Genomic DNA, 22,336 nt, shown 5'->3' with positions numbered 1-22,336 from the left:
CGTAAAATTGAATAATAAAAAAATTAAAAAAATGCTACACATCAAATCATGACTTTTAAATATATTTATACATTTATTTTTAAATCGTTGTAGCTAAAGAAATTTTGCTGGCGTTTTGTCCCCAATCATCTCCTGTGGTCCAGTAGACGAGTTTTCGGACACCTTTTATTTTGATTTTACTTGGTAAGTTAATCAATCGCTTTCATAAATTATTAAACAACTCACATAAATTAAATAATTAAAAATAAACATATTATTACAAAAATTATTATTTTAAGCCATGTTTAACATCTTTCAGAGAGATATAAAATTGAAAGTTGAAAATGGAAATCTTGTGTAAAAATCTTGCTATGTAAATAAATCAAAAAATTAAAAAAGAAAACGAAGACGATACCAGTTTTTTTCAAACATAATAAAAAATGAAATTATAACTTTACAACTGATTTTCGATTAATAAATATTTATGTTTTTATCAAAATATATTAATCAAATTTAACATTTTCTAAATGAATTGAGTTCAATATAATCGAAGTTATAAAATCAAAATAAGAAAACAGATTTTGTCTTCAGAACCTACGTAAACTAAACGAATTTTCTCTTAAAAGCAAGTAAAAATTCACCAATATTAATTGAAAGATTCTAAAATTAAAAATTCATGATAACTGGAGGCTTATATCGTTATGTTTTATCTAATAATATTTATCTCTTAATAATCAAATAATAATTTCCATAAAAATTTAAAAAAATAATATCCTATTGCTTGTGATAACATCAACAAATTGATAATAAAGACATTAATTATTATTTTTTGTAATTATATATTCAAAAAATATAATTAATACTTATATATTTTTTAAAATAACCATTAAGGTTAATAATTTTATTTTAAATAATAGTTGGAATTAAATAAATTAAAATACAGGATGCTTTGAGGATGTCTATTATTAATGTTTATCGAACTGTTCGATCTTTTTAGTCAAATAAATCAGATTTTTAAATTAAAAATATCATTAAATAATCATATTTGTTTATTTTATTAATTAAATGTCCTTGACAATAAAATATTAATGAATTATTTGAAATAGTTATACTTTTAAAAAATTAATTAACATGAAATGGTATAAGATATGGCAACGTCAAAAAAGATAATTTTAAGGAGGCTAGATAATAATTAGCACAACCGAAATAAAGCAACCAAATATCTGTTATTATAAAACTAAATCATATTTAAATTACAGCCACATGAAAATGATTTAAATACGTCTTTTTTCATGATTAGAATCTAGCGCGGTGTTCAGCATTTATATTTTATATTGCAAAAGGAACGGAAAATGATTTTTTTTTAATGTTCCCAAAATGTTCTTAATGTGAACAAATTTCGCAGCTTTTTTGTGATTGCGCATTAGTAAACGCTGCAGTTAACACAACCATTCTCAGGTACCACATTTACTTCATCTCTATATTCTATGTAAGTTCAATAAAAAAAATTCAAAGGTAATTAGAAAAAAAATTGGAAATAAATGTAAGAAAAATTATTTGAAGTAGAGGTTGGGTTGTGAGAATGAATATTTTCTAATATTTTCTAATCCATTAATGTTGAAATATCGAAGAAATTTTATTTCTATTTTAATTAATGCGTGCAAATAATTTATCGTCAACATGCAACAATGATCCATTGTTATAGTATTTATTTCTATTGTAATCCCTCTATCAGTTTTTTTTTAAACTACTGTTAAGATCTCCTCTCTGTATATCCGATTGATACTTTTAATAGAATGTACTCCAGTAATTGTAAGTCAAATAAAAGTAAACATGGAGTCTAAAATACAATCTGGTATTGAAATAAGCCCACAAATAAAAAATAGTTTAATGTTATTACAACAGACAAATCTAATTCCTAATGAATTACTAAATGATATCTTAGAATTAGCATTAAAAAATATTTTAACTCCACACAAATTAGCCAGTAAGTTATCACAAAAACATATTTCAAGGAGTGTGCTACAGTAATCGGATTTTATTTTTTAGGTGTTTCAAGTATTACCTCATCAAAACCAGATTTGGTTAAAGAATTATATGCAGCTTTATCGGATTTAATAATTCAAAATGCTCGATACGATTTAACAGAAGAAAATTTGAAAGAATTTTGTTCTGAAACATTAAAGTTAAATACGAGTTATGGTCAGATTATTACCAAGTTTTGTAATGAATCTAAATCGGCGGTCCAAAAGAAGCTATCCGCTATTACAATATTATCTGAACCTATGTTAAAAGGTCTTAATTGGAAATTAGATTGTATTGTAAAGGTAAAAAACATTATTATATATTAGATAAATCTTGAGCTAACTAACTATATGAAAATTCCTACACACGCTATCATAAATTATTGTTGTGTAATAGACCTTTTTCATGAAAAATAGAAATGATTTTTGATAATTTTTTAATGAAAATATAGGTCGAGTAGAGCCTGTAACTCAATAATTACGCATTTTTAGCAATAAAAACACTATGAAAAAAATTGTTAAAAAGTCACAATATTTGAAATATTTTAAAACGATTTTTTTTTGGCTCCACCGCACACATGATCTATGATGTGAATCTGACAAGCAATGACAATAAAACAGTGTCAACAGTTGTATTAATATATCATTATTATCAACTTTAAATGACGTCAAACCAACCTTCGTGTAACATCGTGTGCTTCCGGATCGTTTTCGCCAATTTGAATTTCAATGATTTTCATTGTCTGTTTTCTCGGTCATATGGCTTCAAAAAAATCGGGGAAAAAAATTAACCCATTTATCTAGACATTTACTTTCATTTAAAAAAAAAGAAAAAAAATGTGAAAAAGGTCTATTTTGCTAACAGATTCAAATTTATTGTAACGTTTGGAGCTATTATTTATTATGTCTTTTAATATTGTAGACGTCAGAAGCTGCTTCAGTCGATACAGATGCAATTTATCGAATACGTCTTGTAGCTTTAAAATATAATCCAGAAACAAATGAAAATGAACCAACGTATATATCGTTCAGTTGCGATGTTTTAGAGTTAACTGATTTAGTTTCTAAGCTAAAAGATATTTGCCATCATGTTGAAAAATTAACAGAAAATACTCAATAAGAAGAATAGATAATAAATATTTTATATGCAATATTTTTTTAATAAAATTTATAGAAATTGTTATTTTGAATTTTATTCAGAAAATTCATTCATCATAAAGTCAATAAAAACAAGAAAATCTTTTTTCGAGTAAGAGATTTCGATTTTATTTGGTCGAATCACGATACTCTATCACTACTTTGAAATAATTTAATTCTGCGAGGTACAGAAAAAACTCTGTTCGCATTGACTTTTATATTGTAAGGAATTTTGAGCAAGTCAAAACTGTTTTGCCAATCTTCAGACATTGTCGATCTAAGGTATATTTTAAGACGGCGCATAATTGAAAAGGAGCGTTCATTGGTAGCTATTGCCATAGGAAAAACTATCAGAAAGCGGAGCATTGAGAAACGCATCTTCATTTGTTTTTCCTAACTAAGGATCAAAAAAATTGGAATAAAAACATAAGTTGCGTAAGGATTAATGAAACACAATTGTATTTTTGCTAACTAATCATATATTTTAACTCTTCGAACCATTGGTACTCCATGTAAAACATGTAAAATAGAATTAATTATAACATGAAACATAGTTTTCATATTTTCAATACGTAAGCTGACATCTTCAATTAAAGGAAATGGGGATTTCATTGGGTAATAATTTTGATCCTCAATTATCGTACTTGTCTGATGACTTGACAATAAATCAGCTTCCATTTTAGTTTGATTGATATAAGTGTACATGTAGGAAGCTGGTGTTGTTGATGTTGTATGAACTTTATGGAAGTCGCCAGCATGTATTGGTATCGATTGACCTTTGTATAGTTTTTTGCCAATTGATTGGGCGCGTTTAGGGTCTTCCATTTCGAAGAAAACTTCACCTTCTAATACCGTTAATGAGACATTTGACAAATCTGGTGAGATATAATTTTCTAAATATAAACCTAGAAAGATATATAAATCGATTAGCAAAATTTTTGTGTATGTCATCGATTTTCTTGAAACGAACTGTATCATGTTTGGGCGGCTAGTTTCGGGGATATAGGTCTAAGAGAGTAAAAGGTCAAAGATAGTAATAAGTCTCTTAATTTTTTATTTCTAACGATAATCAAATTATTAGGTTTAATACTTGAATGCTGTTACCTGGAAAGTCTGCAACAAAAATCACATCTGAATAATTCGACCATGAATAAACATGTTTCTGAATTTCATTTAAATCGGTTCGCCATCCACTGAATTCCGTCAGTAATGGCATCAACCATTCAATTGGTTTAAATGGACTCCAATTAACATTTAATAGATCATAATTTGGATTGAACATTCTTTGCTGGAAGCGTCCATTTAATGAACACCAAACATCTATGTAAATTGATACATTCTCCGATGTTAAATAATTTGGATTGTTTTTGCTAACTTCGTCCAATTGACGATATTCTGCGATTAAATTATCTTTTAAACAATGTGCATATTGATACATCATGTCGCCATGTTTGGTCCATCGATCGTTTAAGGTCTGAAATTAAAAAAATAAGTTAAAACATTTTGTTTTCCGGATTTGTTTTTTCTCTGTTGCATGAACGAAAGGACCCCGAAATATTAGTTAGGAAAATGGCTTTCTCTAAAACTTTTTCCAACTCATTCTAAAATGTTCTTTGGATCCTTCTGATCAAACGCTCTCACGTCCACAAAAATTTTGAACCAGTAGTTTTCGAGCTACGGGCGATCAAAGCTACGAATTTATTATAGTTTTTGTATATCACTAGGAAAATGGGTTTCTGTGAAACTGACTTTACAAATCTACCCAAATGTAGCTTTGATTGCTCGTAGCTCGAAAACTACTCGTTAAAAATTTTTGTGGCCATGAGAATTTTTCATCAGAATGATCTAATTTTTGATCAGAAGGTTGAGAACATAATTTGTATAACAGAGTAACTAAGGTAGATTTTCTGTAATTTTTTAAAACTGTGATATTTCTTTGTAACATACCCAAGCTTCAGGATCCAAAAAATGTTCACGGCCACTTTTATTATCCACAACTTTAACAACTACTAAAATCGTATCCCAAGCATGAACCATCATATCCCATGAATATCCATAAAGACCATTTGTCCAATTATTATAACCCTAAAACAATACGCGTTCATTTCAAATCTGTAATGAGTATTGCATAAACTTCCATATACCTTGGTTATAAAATGAGAGTATGGTAAAAATAATTGCAGACCACAATGTGTCAATAATAGACAAACGACCAATTTATGTTTCCACGAAATTTCTGATTTTAGTTCAATTTTATCCTTAAATTTATTTACTGTTTCTTTGTCGTAAATACAAGCCTTGCTTGGTTGGGGTTTCGAGACCACCGGTGTTTTTTGTTTTAGAATAATTTTCTTAAATTTATATTCAAGTTTCCTTGGCCATCGAACGGAACAGAATAGTGGCAATGTAGCCAAACAAACATATGGAAACATTCCTGAAATTATGAAAGTAAATCAACTAATTATTAAGATCTTATCATTTCTTTATCGAAATTCAGTTTCGGTGATATTGAAGGATTTTTGTTTTTTAATATGTATAATCATCGAAACTAAATTTTGATAAGAAAATGGCCTTATAACAACGAAAGGAATATTTTACCAATACTGAAGAGACGGGAATTCATAAAATGAAAAGTAACACAAAATATCATTGCATATGGTCGAGTTAAATCAAAAAGCATCCAAAATCCAACAGTTAGATCAAAAATAAATCCAAACCAGTGGACAATTAAAAAATCTATTTGATCTATTGTTAAAAATAATCTGAAAAAGTTTAAAATGTTTAATAATTATTTACAACAGTAAAATAGGAAAAGGTCCTGCTCACAAAATATTAAATTTACAAAAAATAAAGTTGAATTTATAGAATGACTACTTTTGATCCAAATTAGTCTAAGAAATCCAAGGCAAAAATTTTCTTTTTGATTTTTTGAAATTTTTTTAAGTAGAAATAAAATCGTAAAAATCACAAAAATTTTGTTGAAAATCAATTATTTCAAACTACGATAATTCGTTTTATTTTGAGTTTATCCTTAATTAAATAATTGTGAACCGGCGGCTTTATTAATTAGGTACATATAGGTACTCACTTAAAGGGATCGAATACCCAATGCCTTGATAAATTTGTCATAGCATATCCTTCCAGCCATTCGACATCAGTTTTTTTTAAACCTGCCAAAAAATATAACAGGAAAAATTGTGTTTTTAAAATGAAATAATTCCAAAATGGAATTTCTGCATTTCTTTTTTTATTATCTAACAATCCATCTATAGAACTGAAAAATAAAAAATTTATTAAATTTAGGTCGTAATCTACTATTGGTATTTTTTTATCTTTTTGGAAATTTGCATAAAAATATATTTCTTAATATTTCAAGTTGTGATAAATGACGTAATTTTAATCTCGTTATTTCTACATCACTGAACAGATTAATTGAATGATAAGAAACTTAGAATTTATAGTTTTCGAAATATTCCACATTCAAACTTCGATGAATAAAGGTTATAAGGCCACTATCGTCATATCAATTCAATATGTTTAGGTAAAATATTTTTATTATAAATTTCCCATAAAGAGTCAAAGCTTGCAAAAAACAAAAAATATATTTTGAAAAATTTGGAACAAAATAATTTTTTAGAAATAGATAAACATTAATTAAGCCTCACGTTTTTAGCATTGAGATGTTGACCAAAAAATTTTTTTGACAAAAATGGAAAGATCGCAGATAAGTTATATTATAAAACTGTTTTTATTTTTATTTGTTCATAATAATTTGAAAGATACAAAGTTTTAAAAGAGAAACAAAAACGCCCGAAATAAAATTTTCGTAAATATAATATGATGTGTAATGTAATAACTTTAATTATGCATGTGTATATTTACTGCGTCACGAACATAGCACACTTTGCCTAAATAACGTTTGTAATCTGTGAATTCTTTTCTTATATTTTATTCATTTTAATAAATACTTATATTTAATTATATATTTTAGAAAACTTTACTTGGTGAAGTTCAATATTATTTATGATAAAGAATTATCTTCCCAGATCAAGAGCACGTATGAGTACCTAGATATCTGTGAAACGAAATTAGATGCACTATCATTTATTATTTTTCAGAAAATTTTTTAAGGACAAATCTGTTCAAGACTTAAAACCTTATTACCAATTTTTCATTATTACTTCGGTAGTTTTTTTTATGTAGGTATTAACACATGTTCCCGTTTTGGGATGACAATTCTATAAACTTTTTCTACTTTTTTACAAAAAAAAAATATTTGTTTGATCATTTTTTGGTCTCTATAAATAAATCAGTAGACAAATTTTTACTTACAAATAGTAATTGGCTTTTGTTCCTACAAATAATATGGCACATATACCAAATAAATAACTATGATTATTCCAAAATGATTTATCTATTAAGAATAAATACCAATATGGTATTAAAAATATTGTAGTACTTAGATGAAATTTATATCCAAGCATTATACCCAAGGCACCTTTAAAATAAAAATTAAAAAAAAATATTAATTCGCATTTAATAAAAAATTCTCGAAATAATAATTTATTTTCTTTAATTGGCCGCCGGGCAATTAAAACAATTTAATAAAAGAAGAGCTTAAATAATTTTATTTGTTCCATATCTTAACGTTAATCCCAAAAAAGATTAATTTTGCTTAGTAACTATTTCGTTATTCTTGAACCTTTTCCTGTGAAAAGTTCTTATTTCACTAGATGAAAATTTACAGAACCGCATCGCAACATTTCAGAATCCAACACCCAGAGTTTGAAAATACTAATGATAAGAAATTACGGGGGCGACCAATTGAAATCGTGGTGAATATAATCAAAATTTGTTACTAAAACTACTTCTGAAACTTACATACCTAGCCATAGAAATCCGTAAACTAATCCCATATACGGTAGCGACATTGGTCGTATATATGAAATTAATGGAAAATGACAATCACGTGGTTCTCCCCACCGTAAATCAATTTCAGCACCACCACGTTCTTCCGAAATGTCTAATAGCATTAATAAACCTACAAAAAAACAATTATAACTATTTACACTATTGTTCTCCATTCTTCAAGTCAAAAATTACTTCAAATTGAAGAAATCGAATGCTGATTTGAAGATTGATGGCAGAATAATATACGTTTGATTCTTCTTGAAAATGAACCAATATTTCTACTTATTTAGAAGTAGTTTTCGAATATATTTCGTTATTGGTTTGTGCAGTTTCCGTCACATGCTTGCCAATAGTAATACCGAACTTTTTAGAGTACTCGTGATACCATTGATGAGCACGTAAAAATTGTAAATAAACAATATCTACATTCGGAATGATACCGCAATTGTTTGATAAAGGTCGGTGTTCCCACTGACAAATAGGTATCTGGCAGAAACTGATTATGTTAAGAGCCAACAATTAAAACAAATAATCGATCATGCGCAAAACAATTAAACAACAATTTTTACCATAAAAAAATCGAATAATTCCTAAACTGGATGGATCTGTCGGTCGATACATATATTTAACCAAATTTTCGAATGAACTAACATCTTTCCAACTAAATCCAAATACTTTTTCCATAAAACTTTTTGATTTAATTTGGTCCTGTTTAACTTTAGTGGTTGACATATTTCGTGTCTGTTCGTTTTCTGAAAAATTATTATAAATACTGCAACATAATTAAATGTTTTTTTTTTTAATGTTTTAAAAATAGAATAGAGAAAAAAATTAACAAGAAATAGAACACAATATTATTATTGAAAAGTTATCGCTTAGGGCACCATAATATGTATTCCGATATTATTATTGAAGACAATGAAATATTGCATTTTATTAATTGTATCTCATTTCAATGCTTGAACTATCATTTAGTAACAAGAACCACAGCTAATATAAATCTCATGTAAAATTATTTATTGTCAGAATTAGACTTCATCAAGATTTAAAAACTATTAGAATAAATTATTAACGTTTTTATTATTCTAAATGAACTTTGTTAGTGCGTGTGTACGTACAAACAGTGGCGGCTTTTGTATCTTATGAAGTACATTACATTACAGAATTGGAATGTTTTTTGAAAGTAGAGGAAAAGCTTGTAAAAGAATATTTTCCAACAAAGGCATTTCAAAATTTCTGCCAGAATTTGAATAAATAAGAAACTTTCATCCGACTGTTTTATTTCGTTAGCTGTATTAAAATATCTACTGTAGCCAGTGGATAATACTGGCTACGCTCACAGCGATACATTTTTGTCTTTTGAGTGGAATTTGAATAACGATTGTTTCTTCTTCCAAATATTTTGAATTTTTTGATTAACCTAATGGTTTGGAGAGAAATGAACTTTAGAGTAGCGCATTTAAGAACAGTGTGTTAATTTACAAGAAGCAGCAGTTCTATCCAAAAATCCAGAATTTATTGATAAATCCACCACTGAATTTATTATTCCCTTGTCTTAAATTCTACCAGAAGTCTTAACGAACACTAGATATTTTTATTTTTTCGAATATTTTCCCTTATAAATTTAATTACTAAAGATAATATTAATAAAAATATATATAAGGTATACCTCGTTTTGGACCATAAAAGAAAATAATTCGATAAGAAATTTTTTAATTGGCGTTATTTCTCAAAGTTATTAGGCCTTTTAAAAAATCAACCACTATGACCTAATTATGACTTGTTAGAAATCGTCTTCTAAGACGCTAGCACTTTGTGATTTGAAACTTTATTTTCAAAAAGTGCCGAATCAATGAAAACTATTCTCGCATCTTTATTGCTTAATATTTTCAACCCAAAAATCTGCCTATTTGACACTGAGATTATTATGAAATTTCTTTGATCCAGGCGTGTAGCTTAGAATGGTGAAGGGTTGCAAATTTCACGAATGTAAACGAATTAAAACCTGTACCTACGACACTGTTTTGACTATCGAGAAAGAAAACTAATGTTTGGTGTGCTTTGAATACGAGATTTTAGTCGCGTAAAAATAATTGTGTTACAAACTAAAATAAAATATTATGTCGTAAAATTTTTTATGTGCTTTTCTCCATCTGGAAACAAGATAAATGAAAAACGAAATAACAAAATTTTTTATATACCTATTAAAAGGTTAAAATGTTTGACTCTTTCCACTTCTACCGATCTAGTTTTATTATATAACTCAATTAATTGTACCCGCAGCCCGTATTACTATATGTAATAATGTATATTCATGAGACATTAATACAGAGTGATCAGTTATTAATTGAAACGAGAAAACACAATTCAAAAGTACTTTAAGGTATTTATACATGGTTGTAGTCAGCTAAAGAAAAATGAAAATAACATTATTACGTGAATTCGACGTTATTTCTGCGTCAACATATACTTAGCCAACTAAATCAGTGGTAAGCCCAGGTCCAAGAGTATGGTAAACGACTTCGGTACGCTCGAGGCGGTATAATCCTGTACACAGGATGCAGGTTTATATAAGTTGCCATATGTTCGAAAATCGAAAAATAAGATTTAACGAGAAAAAAGGTCCAAGCAAAAATATTGAGTTTATTGGCGTAGGTACATTTTACATAGACCTTTAATTTTATGAATAACGCTTTAAATTAGAAACTTTTTCCTCATGGATTAGATTATAACTAACTGCAAAGTTTTACCCAAAACTGTTTTTTCGATTTCTCTACCTCACTTAAAAAAAAAATATTAAAAACATACAAAAAATAGATTTTGGTATAAATTTCTACCCAAACTATTCGGTTTTCAGAAAACTTTTCCAGACAAATAAATGTTAAAGAACAACTTTCTAATTTAAAGTATTCTTCAAACTCTTAACAGAGTTAACTTCGAGTTTCACGCTTATATGCTTAGTTAAAAAAACAGCCTATATACTAGGAATATCCATAAAAAGTATCTATAATATAGAATAAAAGAATAATAATATAGAATAAAAGAATAGTTATCATTAATTTTATGCATCTAATATTTTCTTAACTTGAAGATTTTGAACGGTTACTTAAAAGAATAATATACTCTTGTTTAAAAACTGATTGGCAGATTTTAATATCCTAATACAAGCTCAAGCTTGAAGATATGACAAGTCACCCAAATACAAGCTTCAACATATGTTGGATTTTAGCTCAAAAACTTTGGGAACCTTCGTCATTTTTATTACACGATTGAAAACAGATTATAAAAAGAGATCAGTTATATCAATTAATTTAAAAACAAGAATAATTTTCAGAAAAATTGTTCTTGAAAATAAGCTAAAAATCTATTTTGGGAAAAATATTCCCGGGCTTTCTATTTGGAGAAATTTTTTAATTTCCGGTATAAGGACACCCAGTAAAACACATGGAAATCATAATTTTCAAACAGACAAAATATAAATATATATTAATGTTGAATTATTAAGTACTTACAGTGAAACGTTTTAATTCAAATTATTAGTATTTAAAATTAAAAAAAAAATTAATTAAACTTGGTAATTAACTGAATAAAAAATGATATTATCAAGCACTCGATTAACAACATCACTGATGGAATAATGCTATTTAAATACAAACGAAATAATATTTCTTGTAAATATACGTGATTCTTGCCGCACAGCCGAACATCGCATAAATGCTCGACGCCTCTCATATATGTTACTATGGTAACCGAATACTGCCGTCTTCCATGCGTCCTGTGTATTATGTTATCCTTTTTATCCTGTACCTACTGTTGTTCCTATTTTGTTATAAATGGAACAAACGAGTATATGTTATATAATTTTATACAAAAATTAAAAGTTATGTTATACGAATATTTTTCAAGATATCTCCAGGATCGCTCTGAAAATGAGGTTTTTCGTACTGGACTTTAGGTGAAATCTCAGAAACCAATCAATTCAATTCTTAAATAGACTCGACTTTAGTATTTTTTGGATCAAAATTACCCTTATTAGAAGTTTAGCCAAATTATCTTCTCTAGTTTAGCCAAATTTTCAAACAATATGACCGAGAGATATAAAAACCGAGAAGAAGCCGGGACATCCCATCGCCAAAACATACTATGTCGTAGCTTAAAAGACCTTACTTTTAGCTACGGTATCAAGAAAAATTATTTTGTGATTTTCTCAAAGAGTTAGTATGCTTCATAAGACAATTGTGAAAATGGGCGAATTGAGTGTGTTGGAATGATATTCTGGATAAATTTTTTCATTTTTATACATCAAAAACTTGTCTTTCATTTGTAAAATCAACGAGATAACGGTCCATAATAATATACATAACAAATATGCATTAAGTAGACCCGGTACCATTAGTTGTGGTAGGTACAATATTATATAATGTTTCAATAAACTAGGACGTTTAATATAGATTGTTGTACAAGGTGTACTTGAATCACTGGACTAACTCAATCTTCAATGAATTCATTAAATTCCTTACGAAGTTCTAAGAAGAAAAATTCTATGAATTTACTTGAATCACTGGACTAAATTTTCAATGAATTCGTTAAATTCCTTACGAAGTTCTAAGAAGTCAAGTCATTTGGAATTTTGCCATCTGACTCCCCCGTTAACGATTAAGGCCTCATTATTTATTGCTTTTAAATTATAAATTTTCTCGGCTAATAAAAGGAAAACCTAAGTAAAGTTGTTGCAAATGAAGAATAATTTTTTATCGGTCTTTTTTTGCTAAGCTTATTACTTACAAATAAATTTACGTTAAAAGTTCTAGAATATCAAGCTTCAAATTTTTAGCATCGAACCCAAATTTCTGTAATATGAATTGAATTATCTTCTCTTTAAATATTTACCGAAAAAACTAAATTTAAGGGTTTCTAATATTAGACGAGAATTGTTATAAGTTAAAAATAGGGAATACATGGTGTTTCTGTTTCGTCCGTTGATTTTTTTACACCCTGTATATATGTATAAATACATATTTTTTGTATCTAATACTATGGATTTGTAATGTAATTTATTTATCTCATAACTTATTACAAAGTTTATAATCCTTAATTAAAACTACTTATTTAAAATTGAAGTTGCAAGTTTAATAAATATTTTAAATTAAGTTATTTATCATATACCATAAAATTGATTATTAACATTGACTGATAATAATAATTATTATTAAATGTATTATTTAATTTAATAACCAGTTAATTACTAAGTTTAATGAGCTTTTTAATCATTTTCACGAATCACGGTTTATTTTTGATTTATACTTTACTTATAAAGATGGTAAATTGGAAAATCGATGTGAACATTTTCTGATATTCGTAATAAAATTTCGAGGCAAATTGTGGAGGAGACCAAGACACATAACGGTCTCCTGTAGCGCCTATTGAAGTAGAGATGTGCTAGTTTGTCATATTCGTAATACAGACTCGTAATTCATGAAGCGGGAAACATTTTGGAAGTAAAATTTAACCGGATATATTTTATATTCTATATGTTTAACTAGAAAAATAAATTCAAAATATACTTTCGAATTGAGTGAAAATATTTTATGGAATTTTTTATTTTCAGTCAATAGAAACTGACTGTCATTTCAAATAAAAAATACATATAGAATAAAATGTATAAACATATTACCATCGGAGTCCATAAATAAGGCATATTAAAAAATACAATTTAGTATACATAGGTTTCATAAATAAAGTTTGAAACGTAAATTCGACTGAATAGAGAACTTTTTTTTTTATTGCCACAAATTCATATATAAATGAAAGAATAATTCATTGGACCAATCTCGTATCAACATCGTTTCATAGTTGGGTGTCAGCATACTAACATGCTAGCATACATAACTGCATTAAAAATTAATGTAAATTAACAACAAACTTGGTTCATAAGTAACGACAAACTTGGTTTCATAAGCCTTGACCAAGGCTTGGGCAAACGCTAGAATGCTTAAGTTGCTGGCCCCAACTTCAACAAAGGCTAACATAGCAAGATTTGAATTGTTAGCCTAGACCAAGCCTTGGATAACAGTTGGCAAACCATGACTTGAAATACTAGTCAAGGCCCAAGATCAGGCCAAAGCTGGCAAATCAAGCTTTAGTAAACCAATGCTGGATTAGCCTCGATTCCATCGTCAGTATTGACAGATCCTATTTACATTCCAAGCTGCAAAATGTTATGGTCACGTGATGATCCTATTTGTACATTATTAAAAAACACGTAACAAAAACCAAATGTGTAATAAAAGTCATTAAAAATAAATATGCAATCCGTGAAATGATATATGTATAAATAAATGCTTTGTTCTACGAATAAATACCACTTTGCAAATAGATTTAGTTTCAAAGGATCTTCCGATTTCTTTTTATCTTACTTATTCTTGCAAAGCCACTAATCCAAATCTCGATTCTTATGTATTCTTGCGTAGCCAATAATCCATTCTTCATTTATTTTGTATTCATTGTACTCTATTACTCAGTTTTTCTTACATTACCCAGACTAATTTTAATACAACCTTCACTTCAATCAAACTTGGACGATTAAAAATACATACTTACGAATCGAGAGCTGGTAACGTTTAACAAGATATTTCTTTCCTTATTGACCTTAAGTAGAGATAAAGTACGTCTTGACACTTAGAGCTAGTAAAGTAATCTAATTTCTGTCTAGCAAATTAAAATTACATTATTTAGTTATAAAACTAAATCATTTTAACATTACAGCACCACTAAAATAATTTGAAAACTTACTTTTTTTTAATTATTTAAATAATATCTTGCGAGGTTTTTGTAACAGCAAAATTTTCTGTAAACTATAATTTATTTTGCTAAAAGGTCATGAAAAATTATATAAAAAAATTTACTTTTCCTGAAATATTTGCCTCGGAAAATGCGGACTAGTAAACTCAATAAGCGCAGCCGCTTCAGACCAGGCATACTTAATTCCAAACTAATTTCAACAAGAAAAGAAATATTCAAAAGCCTTTTGAAATCAATTTTTTAATTACGTTGCTAGCTGCTATACCATTATAGTAAAATTATAAATAGAATTCTATATAACTCCAGATTTCAAATGAATAGGTGATGTGAACTTTCCATTGAAACATCATCGCATAAAATAGTAAAACAGTTTACATTCATTCATATAATGTATACAAAAAGCTTATAAATAATAAATAATTTACATATTATTATGATTATCGTCGCCATTCAAATGAAAATTTATGTCAAAACAATTTTATAAATAACATTTTCCGCTTATATTTATTGATGTGAAACGTTTTTATATTGCTTTTTCACTGGTAAAGGATGGAATAAAATGTCCTTGAAAAGATTTCATATTATTGATGTAAAATATTGATGAAATTATACATTTTTGGAAAAGTACACGATATCTGTAATATAAAGTAATATCCTCTCTTATTCGAGTTCTAATATGAATTTTTATTTTGGTTTACATATTGAAACATATTATTTTCCAAATCCACCACCACGCAATGTTCGGTGCTTTTATAGAAAGCAATGATGAAACACTGGAAAAATTTACACAAATACTGCAATAAATGGCAATAATATGTTTATTAAAGAGTTGATAGCTGTAGAGTTATTAAGATATCTTAGAAATAGTACAAGAGTACATAAGGGCGTACTTCATCCATCTGATACCAGATGAGACATATTTTTTATGAAATTTTATTGATTTATAAACACATCATCTGCATCGGTTTTCAAACGTGTTCTTGGCTATTTTTAACTAAATGAATTTTAATCAATTTTTTCCTTTTTTCAAGCAAGACTAAACCATTATTTTCGTAATTAAATTATCTTTCTTCTGATGCCACTTTCGATTGATTAACAGATCGGTGTAAATCTGTCCATACTATATTAACAGGTAAGTAAATAATGGAAACTACTCCGATCTTTAAATCGATCGAAATTGGTATCAGAAGATTCAAATCGAAATTGGTATAATTTAATTACGAAAATAATGGTATAGGCTTACCTGCAAAAAACTGTTCATAGAAAAAATTGATTAAAATTAATTTAATTAAAAATAATCATGAATAGACTATGATAGGCGTGTTTATATATCAATAAAATTTCATAAAAACTATGTCTCATCTGGTTAGCAAATGGGTGAAGATCGACCCTAATTCGTCTCTTAGATTTAAAGAAAATCGACTTCTCTTTTTAAAATCAGAGACGATAAATGTACTTATTCAGAGCTAAAACACGAGACTAGTATTAATCAATTTTAAGGTAGTAATGTAATTAAAAGTTTTCGAAGGTCTCTAAAATAACGGGTCATTTTACCGAATTTTCGTAAATCGAATATTTTTACCAAATTTCTACCCACAACGAAACCACAGACGATTAAATTTCTATATAATATTTTTATTCAAATTTCAAACTGCCATAATCCAATGACTTTGGTATTTTACAAAAATATAAAATATAATATAATGTGTATATATAAAACAAAATTCAGAATAAATTGTGGTAAAATAAGCCGTAACAAATAATATTACGCACACATTTCAAAATGTTTAAATATAATTTTTAACAAAAATAAACATTTCATGGTGATTTTTCTGACAAATTAGGGTCGTTTTTACCAAAAATATAGTATATTTGTATCTAAATGTTGCAGATTATTTTGATAAATACTGGAACAAATATAGTACTGTATCTAATATCTTTATTATAATAATATGTTAAGTAAATATTACATTTTGAACCAAAAATAAATAAGGATAATGTTTATTACATAAATTTGGAATATTTTTGAAATATTTAAGGTATAATATCCGTGATAGACATGTTCATAAAAACTAAATACGTAAACTATTTGTGTCGATGGGCGTGTAACTGTAAATTAAATTTTTTTGCAAGAAATAGAACTGATCAAAAATAAACAAAAAATATAATTTTGAAGTCTTCAATCAATATATAATATCCGTTGTGAGCAATTACGCTTTGAAATCCACGCAAATGAATCGGTTTTCAGCTGAGAATATGGCTAGCGTCCACTTCAAGAAGTAAAAAAAAATTATCGATATTCATTATTATTGATGAAATACGGTACTTTAAAATTATTTTGTACTTTTTTGTGCATTTGTCGTCGGTTTATTTTAGGTATAATAAAAATATTTACTTGAAAGAAGTGAAAATTAACAAATGGTTGAATTGTAGCATACATAAATTACTACACATTAAATATTATAAGTTTTCGACCTAAAGTTTATTATCTAGATTAAAAGCTTGCCATCTGGACTTGTGCCAAATTTAGTATGTTTCTTTCAAAGAAAAACATATCTTTGTACATAATTTGTTTCCATAAAATGAAGTTATTTAATGCTTTTTCTATGTTCGTTTTCTATATAAAAATCTGGAGTATGTGAAAATGATAAGTATCCTTAGGGTACCAAATGAGAATTCAATACCGACGATTGGTTATTAAATTACCTACGAATCCATTTCCTCTATTTTTAGATTTTGAGAAATTCTTACAGGATGGTATTCCATAGCGAATATTTGAAACATTTCAAAAACGTACTCCAAACGTAGGATGCTAAACCTGTGAATGTCAGCCCATATAATGAAGCGGAATCTTCGCAATCAATTTCCTGCTTTTGTGAGGGTTATTTTGTGAAGGTAAATTCGATTTAAAAAAAAGAAGAGATTTTAACCGCGGGCCGAGATTATTGCCAACAAAATAGGTACAAGTGTCAAAAGGATTGAAAAATGAGTTGAATTGTAAAATGGTAATGTAATTTTCAATCCTTTTTAGAGTTACCTACAAACTTCCTGCCATTTATTTAAATGTACGTATTGTGTTGACAGGGGTTTCCCTTTTACAGAGCGGTCCAAGTTATAACAGGAGCAACATTTACAGAGTGGCCTAAGTTATAACAGCAGGACTTCATATATTTTCTACCATTAACGTTTTATAGTTTGGAAGAAAAAGGATCATACCATTCTCCAGTCCAGCTCTTATAGTCTTAATTTATTATCAAAATATAATTCTGGTGGGAGCGCTGAGAACATTCAGTCCTGCAATAAACAGATATGTTTAATGCACTTATCGGCGCTTCCACCAAAATAAAGTGCATATGTCATCCTAACTTTTAATCAGGTAAAAATGTTGTCAAGAAATAATGTAAACCATCCCGCTTCAAATTAAAATTCGCCGGAAATCGCATTTTAAGATTTTTTTTTGTTTTAGATGGATTTAAAAGAAACCGATTTCGTCACTAATCGAATCTACCGTTAAAAGCCTTGTCATGTTTATGCAATCTGACCATGCACTTAAAAATATCGCCCCAAGTTATTAACTTATTTAAAATATAATTATTTTAATAAATTTAAATACGTTTTAAAAAACTAATAAACAAATACCTACCCTTGTATATTTGTTTTAGAACACAATACTTACAGGAAAATAAATCAGGAATATTAATTACCCTCTGCAACAGACCTTTAATTAAATAATGACTCAAATTATTATTTACACAATGTTTGACCATTATGGTTAAAAAAAAACCCTTTCAATAACTGGTAAATACCATTGACAGAAATCTCGTGTTTTTAATCAACTAGTGTAATCAAAGCTGACAATTGGATATTATTTATATGTTAATGCATTTACAGAGTGTGTCAGGGATATAGGAAGCGTAGAAAAAGATTTTTATCCAAATCTAAGACAAATAAATGAGGATGATACTGACTCTTGGATTACCCTGGCTATCTTGAACAATACTCATATTTAGCATTACAGTAGAATCTCGATAACTTAAACCTCGGTAACATAAAAACCTCTGTTATTTCAAAAAATACTATGTTCCCTTCCCATCAGAGCCCAAAACCTCTATAACTTAAAAGACGCAACCTCTATAACTTAAATAAATAATCTCTGTATAGGCCCTCAGTAACTACATAGAAACATGTACATACCTCTATATTAACTAGGGTACATAGAAACATGTACATACCTCTATATTAACCTTTACCTAACATAGTCACTTGATAACTTAAAACCTCTATAACTTAAAATATTTTGTGTTTCCCTTGGACTTTAACTTATCGAGATTCTACTGTATTAAGATAATTTTTAACCCCGGACCTAAAAAAAATAGGTGTTACAAATTTGACCGCTATTTGTATGGGTCTGTCTTTATGTCTGTCTGTCTGTGGCATCGTAGCGCCTAAATGGAGGAACCGATTTTGATTTTTTGGTTTCGTTTAAAACGTAATTTAATGGAGAGTGTTCTTAGCTATGTTTCAAGTGCGAGATTGCCGGGAGTTTTTTAAATTTTGTAAATTTTACTTATAAAGAAATAGTTATTAAGTATGCTATTTTTTTGGTTTCGATAATTTTTCTCACAGAATACTTTTTTCACTAGCAGATTTTGTATTTACTGAGAATAAATTGTCTGATACATTTGTAATGGTAGATAATTGATTCCTATGAATATCTTATCAATAATATTCATCAAATAATTATTTTCATTTCCTGAGAGAAATAAAAATTATGTTAATTTTTTTAATCATAATTAGTAGCTTAACTTATTATTTTTAAAAGGAAACCGAAAAAGCTTTTGCAATTATAGCAGGATTCATGGTAGTCAGCGACTTCGTTAATTATTGATTTAAATTTGGAATTTCTTCGAGTACCTAATACTAGTGAAATTGAAAATTCTATAATAAGCAAAGACATTCTACTACCTAAGTACAATTTTTCATCCCACCATTTTTGCCTAGAGTCCCTTATAAGTTTAATCTTTACGCTCATTTCATTTTTGCATAATTCATTTTTGAATATTCGGCTTTTGAACCAAAAAACGATATGTAAACATTAAACCGAGAAAAATAGTTAGACCCAAACTTGTTGAATCAAAAAATAAAAAACAAATCAAGTCCCTTTTTACTACAAACAAACTGACCAGGACTTTTATCTCTCCAAAGATTTAAAAAGATGTCAATAAAAACCACTTAATATATATTTCCCTCTTTGTAACTTTGATAAGTGATATCAAATAACCCAATCCCTTTTTAAAATGGTATTCAAAGATGTTCCAAATAAAAAAAACTGATAAAATCAATTTTATAGTGGACTACTTCAAAATAACAAACAGTTAGTTAAAATAAAAAACAATATTTATTAACCAAAGGCTCCAGAGGATTAAATAACATTTTTAAAAAGAAATTTAATATTATTGTCACATTATTTGAATATGTATTACAGTGTTATATATTTTTGAGAAGAACTAAGTAGTGAGTATCTGAATATGTGGTAAAATGGACGACAGATGGTCAAAAATCGATAGAGAAAATCTATCAATTATTATTTTATTCTTATAACAAACCACAATTTTATTATCAACATCATTTTACAGGTCCATAATATTCCAGTGTATTTAATACAGGGAAGTATGAGTATTTATTTTCACGTTATATAAAATCAGTGGCGTAGCTCGCCTTGGAGGGGCCCTGTATCATAATTAGTTGGAGGGCTCAAATGAAGCTTCGGGCACCCTTCAGTTTTAAAATAAGTTTTAATTAGTTTTACAATAGCTTTACCATAAATAGATATACATCTATCTCTCCAAACTATAATTTTACTATTGTTTCACTTTGCAAGTGAAACAATTGTTTTACTTTGCAAGTGAAACAATTGTTTTACTTTGCAAGTGAAACAATTGTTTCACGTTCAAGTATCGATGGTATTTTCTTACCATTAATTAACCAATTATTATAAGAAAGCCATACACGAATATACTGCTGTGAGTTGTCATGGTCGAATATACATTGAGTAAAATTAACTCTGGGGCTTCTGTAGCCCGGGGGCCCCGCATCATTGATACGGCGGTAGCTACGCCCCTGTACACAAATTACTTCTAAATCACCGTACCAAAAGATAGCGGTTGATAATATAAATTCTTTACAAAATTTGAAGAAACAATTGTTTAGCATTATTCGATCAAAGATAACGATTAAGGCTTCGCTAATTATCGTTTTTAATTTTTTGAATTTCTCGATTAATATTAAGGAAAATATTAGGATATTATTATAAAAAGTTGTAAAAAAATCTTGACTATAATGTACCATCACTCCATTTTTTATTTTAATCATGTTTCCATAGAAATATATATTCAAAATTTAAAGTTTAAATTTCTGATTATAGAACACCGAACGTAAATTTCTTTGTTAATATTAAACTTAGCGAAAAAATTATAGTAAACTTTGTTTCGTTTTATTTTTCGAATTTTGAATTATGAAAGGAATTCATAGTTTTTGTTTGATTTAGTGATTTAGGGATACCCTGGATAGATCCCAAGATGGTGAAAGATAAGGGTACTTCATTTCTTCGATTTGAAATGAGAGAAAATTTGCAAGTAAATTAAGCGAATAACATTTCGAAAAATAGGTTTTACATTTTTCGTTCACTCTTTGTATAGTCATTCACCGTATCTACTAATAGACCTAAAAAATAGATCGAAAATTTCATTGACTCGGAGTATTGTTGTAATTAAGAGTTGGTTGGGTTGAGTTTGTCGACTATAAAGCTAGGCTCTGAAGTTTTTACAGAATTACATTATTACAAAAAAATTTTTAAATGTTATTTTTTCCAGGTGTATTTTTGCCGGTCTATTTTTTTCGAAATCTTTTTTTCACCTGTTGGTTTGTGCACGCATTATTTCCACGTTGGTCTATCCTAAACAAGTCAGTATAAAATGAAAATATGATATTCCGATTCATTGTTCGGGAGTAATAATTTCAATCACGAAATACAATCCTGTATATTTTTTATTTGACTCCTTCTCGTTAAAATAAAATCATGTACATATAAAACTCACCTAAGGACAAGGCAGTCACTAGTATAGAAGTTTCGATCACAAATACAGAAGCAGAACATTATACAATAAAATTGAATTATTTTAATATTGTTAAAAGGGGAAAAATAATAAATAATTGCTTAAAGCTCTAAACTATTATGTGTACATGTATTTATTATTATTATTTAAGGAAAAAATAATAACCAATAAAATGTATAATTCAAATTAGATAATTAATATTCATTTCAAAATTTGCAATTATTTTCATACACTTCTGTATTATAATTTTATAGTAGATATTTTGTTTTGACTTGATGTAGCATGTACACGTACTTTTTTGTATAATTTTTAAGTTTTGCATGTATAAACTATTAGTTTTGTATAATGTAAAGAGATTTCTTACGTAAA

General features: G+C 27.8%; 2 protein-coding genes across 2 annotated transcripts; one reads left to right on the top strand and one right to left on the bottom strand.

The window, feature by feature from the left end:
• Positions 1-1,812: 1,812 nt before the first annotated feature.
• Positions 1,813-3,123, top strand: LOC123306012 (COMM domain-containing protein 3-like). The gene is made up of 3 exons (XM_044887872.1): positions 1,813-1,966; positions 2,029-2,306; positions 2,926-3,123. Exons 1-3 carry the CDS (start codon positions 1,813-1,815, stop codon positions 3,121-3,123), a joined length of 630 nt encoding a protein of 209 aa, XP_044743807.1.
• Positions 3,124-3,611: 488 nt separating this feature from the next.
• On the bottom strand, positions 3,612-8,783 carry LOC123293319 (vitamin K-dependent gamma-carboxylase). The gene is made up of 9 exons (XM_044874099.1): positions 8,621-8,783; positions 8,026-8,181; positions 7,473-7,638; positions 6,229-6,414; positions 5,739-5,902; positions 5,285-5,574; positions 5,088-5,225; positions 4,245-4,614; positions 3,612-4,045 (listed from the first exon to the last, which is right to left on the bottom strand). Exons 1-9 carry the CDS (start codon positions 8,781-8,783, stop codon positions 3,612-3,614), a joined length of 2,067 nt encoding a protein of 688 aa, XP_044730034.1.
• Between the last annotated feature and the right edge of the window lie 13,553 nt (positions 8,784-22,336).

Source organism: Chrysoperla carnea, chromosome 1, assembly GCF_905475395.1.
Source record: "Chrysoperla carnea chromosome 1, inChrCarn1.1, whole genome shotgun sequence".
NCBI classification, from domain to species: Eukaryota; Metazoa; Arthropoda; class Insecta; order Neuroptera; family Chrysopidae; genus Chrysoperla; species Chrysoperla carnea.
Note: the sequence above shows the minus strand (reverse complement) of the source record. Positions and strands in the feature narration are given on the sequence as shown.